Source organism: Herpailurus yagouaroundi, unplaced genomic scaffold (assembly GCF_014898765.1).
Source record: "Herpailurus yagouaroundi ecotype Mexico unplaced genomic scaffold, PumYag 92299, whole genome shotgun sequence".
In the NCBI taxonomy this organism is placed as follows: Eukaryota; Metazoa; Chordata; class Mammalia; order Carnivora; family Felidae; genus Herpailurus; species Herpailurus yagouaroundi.
Genome location: NW_024421328.1, coordinates 3,806 through 11,292, shown reverse-complemented (window position 1 = coordinate 11,292; position 7,487 = coordinate 3,806). Strand labels below are relative to the sequence as shown.

The following is a 7,487-nucleotide window of genomic DNA, read 5'->3' as shown; positions in this document are numbered from 1 at the left end:
CCACTTTGCTTTACACTCCTGAGCATCACAGACAGAGTCAATAAATAAGCTCACTTATCAAGCCCGTTGACCAGAGGAGGCTGGGCCATAGAGCTGAGCCGAAGACATTCACTGAGCCCAGAAAACTCAGGTGAGAGAAAGATCAGCTACTTCAACCCAGATTACACATTCAGCCCCCTCTGCTCCCTCATCCCACACCCACCCAAACTTGCATAGAAACACAGCTTTTACCTCCTTCAGTCACACTGTGTATTCAGATTCATACCTCCTGCACAAGCTGTCACTGGACCACCCTCTGTCCCCAGAGCCTCACTCTCAGCACACCTCTCACATAGCTCCAAACTCAGCATGCCCCGCCTGCAAGTGTGTGTCTACCACAGAGGTTCGGTCTTGAAATCAGATTCCAACAACTGTGTTCAATGAAAAGAACACAGAGTTAAATAACTGAGGTCTAGGTCAGAGAGGGGGACTCAAGGACAAGACCCTGGGACATTTGGGTGGATGCCCCCATTGTGTACCAGGGTGGCACCCCCTCAATATCCTTATCCCCTTGCTTCTCAGGGAAAATAAATCCAACTCTTCTGTAACCACAGTTTTTCTGCTCTTCACAACCCAGAATATCACAGAATACCACTATATTATAATAACCACTTAAAAACTTTCCTTCAGGGGCAAGAATAGGCTGGGAAGAGAGGGGAAGGGAAGATGGTAATAATTGTCGCTCTCTGCCCTCTACAATCCAAGCCCCTTTCCCCTAGTGTCAAGGCTTGTGTCAAGGTTGAGACCAAGACACTTTGGTGTCATCAGTGAAAATCTCTGTCCAAATAGGAGAGGCTCCCCAGTTCTCTTTATCTCTTTGATATTCATTAACTAATAAATTAATTGCAGCCTTATGAATTGATATTAGAAAAAGTGCCTTATTTGAAAGAGATATCTAAGAATTCAGATATTGGTCACATTTATGCATATTTGGGTGAAGTAAAACTTGAAAAATTTGAATCAGGACACATAAATCAAGACCCCTCATTTCAGTTGTGAAATTAACATACTCTGTGATGTAGATGACATCAGTTTACTTCTCTGGACCTTGTCTTCCTATTGATTAAGAGTGCCAATGATAATTGCACTCTATTTTCTCCAGAAGGTTGTTAGATAATAAAGAGGTTGCAAAAAAAAATGGGGGTGATTATTTGTGGTGCCTATATTTTTAATTTCATGAATATTACTTTTTTCACAACCGTAAGTTTTTTGAGGATAGAAATCACATGATGCCATTTCAAATTTAGTGATAAAAAAAGAAGGCCTGAAAGTGTTGTGGATTATTCCAATGCCACATAATGAGCAGATACAAAACAGAGAATGACTATTGAGTCATTAATTTTTCCAAATTAAGACAACCCAAAGAAGAAGAATATTTCTTCAGTGTCACAATCAATTCTGTTAGAGAATTGGGACTAAAATTCAAGTTTCTCAGAATCCTGTACAGATTTCTTTTTAGTAGACAATGTTTTACTAAGGGAAAGTGTTTGAAAATACCAGCTAGACTTCTACAACAAAAACAAATTCCCTTTCCAAAATATCTTCACTGTGAGCAACACCAGGACACTCCATTTTCTCCCCTGATGTGCTTCTGTCAGCACTTGGTCTTCTGATCTAGCCTCAGTATCCAGTCGTTACACTGGGGGTCACACAAGACCTCAGGTTGGCTTTGCCACAGTAGGGAGTGCTGTCTCTCAGCTGGAATGTCTCATGTATCTCTGTCTTTCTTCTACTGTATCCTCGGGAATACTCAGCACACTGTAGATAATCAGGAGATATGGAAGCACAATCAGGTGGACTAGCCTTTTTCTAGACATTCCAGGTAAGATATAAAATGAAGTTATGCACTGTATATTTATGAAGATACATACAAATGCAGAAAATACAGTGATTGCATTATTATATCATGAAATCAAAAAGTCAATGATATGTTAGTAAAGTTAATGGAATTGAGTCTTAAGTTGACGATTTACAAAATGTCTACATCAGGACTCAGTCATGGTCAGTGTAGAGTATACAATTGCATAAAGGCATAGTCTCAGCCATTGGGATTTTGTAAAGTAGTTGAAGGATAAAAAATAATAATAAAAGATCATTAAGGACCAGAAGAAAGGAAAGTCTTCTGGGAGGCAGAAAAACTAACTGAAGCTTAGAAAAAAGAGAAAAAAGCTTAGAAAGGAGGGGGAAAATGAAGACAGAAGATTCTATAAGCATGAATGAAAGAGAGAAGGAATATTCCTCAATATGAGTGGACTAGACTAATAAATGATGGACAGGATGTGTAGCAGGTAAGTTGTGAAGGATCATATTGGAAAGATGCTTAAATGTTTGGTGCTTGGAATATAGAACTATAAACATCATGGATGGGTACATGAATTAGCATAAAGAAAAACAAGACTATATGTGATAGCATATTTCAAGACTCTTGAACAAGTTAATAATAATGAATATTTTTCTCCACCTAAAAAGATGGTTTCACAGAAAGTTCATCATTTTATGTGAATGACCCAACAACCTGATATTACAGGGCCAGAATACCATGACCCCTTGGATAGAGGCGTTTATTTCCAAGCAGAATGTCAGCTTCCAACATCAGTGATGACAGTCTCCCAGGCACACTCATCCTGACGGGCATCCCAGGGCTGGAGTGGGCCCATGTCTGGATCGCCATCCCCTTCTGCGCCATGTATCTGGTAGCGCTGGCTGGGAATGCTGCCCTCATCCTGGTCATTGTGACAGACAGTGCTCTTCATGCACCCATGTACCTCTTCCTGTGCCTTCTTTCGCTCACCGACCTGGCTCTCAGCTCCACCACGGTGCCTAAGATGCTGTCCACTTTATGGCTGCATGCTGGAGAGATTTCCTTTGGTGGATGCCTGGCCCAAATGTTTTGTGTCCATTCTATCTATGCTCTGGAGTCCTCAGTTCTTCTCGCCATGGCCTTTGATCGCTATGTGGCAATCTGCAACCCACTGAGATACACAACCATTCTCAACCATACCGTCATAGGCAAAATTGGCCTTGCTGGGCTATGCCGTAGTGTGGCCATTGTGTCCCCATTCATCTTCTTGTTGAGGCGACTGCCTTACTGTGGTCACCATATCATGGCCCACACATACTGTGAGCACATGGGCATCGCTCGCCTGGCCTGTGCCAACATCACTGTCAATATTGTCTATGGGCTGACTGTGGCCCTGTTGGCCGTGGGTCTGGATGCCATCCTCATTGCCATTTCCTACGGCTTTATCCTCCATGCTGTCTTCCGCCTTCCATCTCAAGATGCCAGGCACAAGGCTCTGAGTACCTGTGGCTCCCACCTGGGGGTCATCCTGGTCTTCTACATTCCTGCCTTCTTCTCCTTCCTCACCCACCGCTTTGGCCAGCACCGAGTCCCCAAGAATGTGCACATTTTTCTGGCCAACCTGTACGTGCTGGTGCCTCCTGTGCTCAACCCGATCATCTATGGGGCTAGGACCAAGGAGATTCGGAGCCGACTTCTGAGGCTGCTACATATGAGGAAGGTCTCATTGTGAGTTCTGACCAGTGGTTGGAGATGACAAGACTGCTAAATAGACCTGATAATTGTCTGGATGCATGTGTATGGGTGGAAGCCTTTGATGTGAGAAGGATAATCACTTGTAAGGAAGCACTGGAAAAAAGGAAATGGCCAGATAATTTGGACATGTTAAGGATTACACTGAATATCCCCCTTTAGCAATTCTGAATTGCCCAGGATGAGATTATATTTTTTTCTGTCATCTAAACAGAGAGTATAATTTACCAGGAAGCAATGCATCTCTATCTGTAGTTCACACTGCTTCTCATTGTAGAAATATTCTACTGGGCAATGAAGTAGAATAACAACAAAAACAGCATATTTGGAATGAATCTGAATCTGAGCTTCAAAACTCTGAGCAATGATTAACAGCATAAGAGCACAAATGGTGTAATCAGAGTGCTTGGGTTTGAAAACTTGTTTCTCCATTCACTACTTTTGTGCTTTGAGCCTGTTGCTAAATTCTTCTATGCCTATTTAGGTCAACTGTAAGTGGGGATAATAAGATCTAACTCTTGAGGTTGTGGTGAGGATAAAAGAAATTATTGAGTGTATGTAAAAAACTTAGAAAAGTATCTGAAACTTAAAATGTTCAATAAAGAAATGTAAGATGTAAAAGTCATGTGACCTCTCAAAAATTATTTTAGTTTTATAAATCATCTAAGAACAATTTTGCATTTCCTCATCTCACATAATTTTTGTTACTATGTTTATAACTGCTCTATACAGTTAGTCTTGTTTGGCACATGATTAGCTCTCACTAAAACCATATTTTCTCCCATTACTACCCACTTCTCTGTTTGCAAGGGTCATTTCCTTTTTAGCCACAAATTTATCTCTTATTAGGATTTATAGAAACATGTTCAGAGTCCCAGTGCCTTTCTGCACAACCCTTGTTCATTTCAATTACTAAGTGTATCTTTTAAATTTATCATATTTGTCATTTATTGAGCTTCTGTTAATTAATATTGTTCATCAAATTAGGAGAGTTTCAGTGTTACTTCTTCCAATGTTCCTTCTCTCTCCTCTCTGCTCCTTCTCAGACTTTCATATATATATATTGGCATTCTTGACGATATCTCATAAGTGTTTGAGCCTCTGCTCATTTTCCTTCATTATTTTTTCCTTCAGTTACTCAGACTGCATGATCACTATTGACCAATCCTCATGTTTGCTGTTTCTTTCTACTGTATTGTCAAATGTACTGTGGAGCCCTTAGAGTAAATTTTTATATCAATTATTGAACTTTATTTAATGCTTATTTATTCATTCTCAGAGAGAGAGAGAGAGAGAGAGAGAGAGAGAGAGAAAATCCCAAGTAGGCTCCTCACCGCTAGTGCCTAGCCCAACGCAGGCTGAATTCATGAACTACAAGATTATGACCTGAGTCAAAATTCAAAGTCAGATGATTAACAGACTGAACCACCCAGGTGCCCCTCAATTATTGAGTGTTTTTAACTCCATAATTTATATATGATTTTTAAAAATAATTTTTATCTCTTTACTGGTATTATCACAATCACAATTTCCTTTAGTTCATTGAGCCTATTTAAAATGATTGATTTAAAGTCATGATTAATAAGTCTAATGTTTTGACTTCCTCAGGACAGTTTCTGTTGGTATTTTTCCCCTCTGCATGGACCATAATTTTTGTTTCTTTTGATGCCCCATAATCTATTGAAAACTGGACACTTTGTGGCAATTCTGGGAATCACATTTTTCTCTATCCCCAGAATTCGTATTTATTGCTATTTGTTGTTGTTATTGCTGCTGGCATTTACTTAGTGAATTTCTGAATTAATTCTGTAACATCAGTTGTTTTGTGTGCAGCCACTGAAGTCTGCTGAGTTAGCCCAGTGCCAGCTAATAATTGGAAAGAGATTTCCTTACATACCTGAAAGCAGTATTTGTCTTTGCTCAGAGATCTGTAGTCATGTTGGAACACAACTTCAACACCCAGACATTCATTATGGGACTCTACGTTAGTCTTTATCTTTCTGCTCAGGCACAGTCTCAAGATGAGCCAGGGATGAGACATGAGGGCCTTCTCAGACCTTTTCTGGTTATTTCTACAGCCCTGGGCATATGCAGAGCTCTGACATGCACATGGCCTTCTATACCTCAGGTATACGTCAAAAATATTCAAGGCTCTTGTAAATATCTCATTCTTCAGCTTTTCCTTTTTAGCAGTTTGGTTAATTTAATATTTTTCCCAACTGTTATCCACTGTCACAGTCAGCCGCAAAGTTAATTGATTACTGGTAATTGTTTTTGACTTACCCACTGGGAAAATGATATTTGCATTAAGAGGGCTACAGATCAGATGAAATAGAAACGGTCTAGCAAGAGTGATCTTCACAGGAAGTATCAGGCCAGATAATGACAATTTTCTGGAAAGGAGATTTTGAAAGAAGTCCAGCTCCAAACTGCTCCCTCTGGATGCCCCTGGACTATTGGTTTTCACTGTGCATTCTGGTTATTATTTTTTAAGGCTACAGTAGAGCTAGAGAGTGGGTGAATGGGATTAGGACAAATCAAAATGACACATAGCCACCGATCTTGCAAAAGGTCAACAATTTTTCTTAAATACACTCTACTTAGACAGATGCAAGCCTTTGGTCAATGTCTAGAATTTTGAACAAGTTGATTCAGACCATTTCTTGCCCATTTTCTCATTTTCTCAATGGAAGAAGAAAATTTCCGAGGTCCTTACTCTGCCATTTTCACAGATGTTACCACCATTCTCCATATTATTTCCTTGCTGGCAGAGTGGGAGGCAAGATATCCATTAGGGAAAAAGGGAAGAAGTGTGTTATATTTGAGAACATGTTTTTTTGGATCATACCTGTTATGAACACCAGGTCACTCACTTGTCAGTTAGACGATGCTATCTAAACCATGACTGAAACCTTAGTTTCCCTATCCTTAGAAAAATATAATATCTTACAAACCCCCTCCATATGTTGTTGTGAGTATCATATAGATTATTTACTTAGGTTGCAGGATGGCAGGGGTACAACAGATGTTATTTTCCAGACCAGCATCTATCCCCCTTTTGGGACAATCATAGGGCAGACACGGTAGTAACCAGAGAACTCGTCTCCCATCAGTTGTGGATGTTCTCAGGCAGGAATGCTGGGCTGAGAAGGGAATTTCTGACTTCACAGAGGAAGGACTTTCTCTCACTTTTCTTCTAAGGGCACTGCCATTCTCAGCTCTGGTTTAAAATCTTCCACTCCTCTTTGACTATTAGTCTCATCCCCATGTCCATTTAGTTTTCAAGTTTCATGGCCTTTCTACAAACATTTCTTCCATTTTATATATACCTTATCTGCCTGAATTTAGACTTTTACCATCTGAATTGCTAAAGCAATCTCCTAATTTTTCCCTGCACCAGCTCTGCCAGAATGCATCAATTTCTTCCCTTTGCTCACAGAGTGATCATTATAAAATCTAAATATTCCTCCTTAGGTTCTTCAAAGCATACACATTATCCTTTCTTCCAAAATTAGGTAATGACCGAGGTGTGTGCCATCCTTCAGGTCTTGGTCTTAACTCATCAGTCTATTTCTATGACCCATTGACTTCTGGCTAGAATACTTCATCTTCCATTTCTTAGGCAGAAAAAGAAGTGTACATATTATAACCTGGTACAAGTCGCTGCACCATGAGTTGCTCGAGGATATGCTTATTTGGCATTGGATTCCCTTATGTCTTCTTTCATGTTAGTCATTCACTCCTTCACGGACAATATTATAGTAATATCATACCATAAAACTGTGCGTCCACTGTCACCACTGACCTCAATATTCCTATATATGTTGGATTCTCAATTATGAGGCTGTTACAGTTGACTGTTCCATATTTCTTGATTGTTTCTCCTTTCTCGGAT

At 39.9% G+C, this 7,487-nt stretch overlaps 1 protein-coding gene across 1 annotated transcript; it reads left to right on the top strand.

Moving 5' to 3' along the window:
* The first annotated feature begins 2,297 nt into the window (after positions 1–2,297).
* On the top strand, positions 2,298–3,572 carry LOC121026388 (olfactory receptor 52D1). The gene has a single exon (XM_040469255.1). It carries the CDS (start codon positions 2,616–2,618, stop codon positions 3,570–3,572), a length of 957 nt encoding a protein of 318 aa, XP_040325189.1. The 5' UTR covers positions 2,298–2,615.
* Positions 3,573–7,487: the final 3,915 nt, after the last annotated feature.

Coding starts and splice junctions, on each gene's coding strand:
- LOC121026388 (XM_040469255.1), top strand. CDS start 2,616: ATGTCAGCTTCCAACATCAGTGATGACAGTCTCCCAGGCACACTCATC.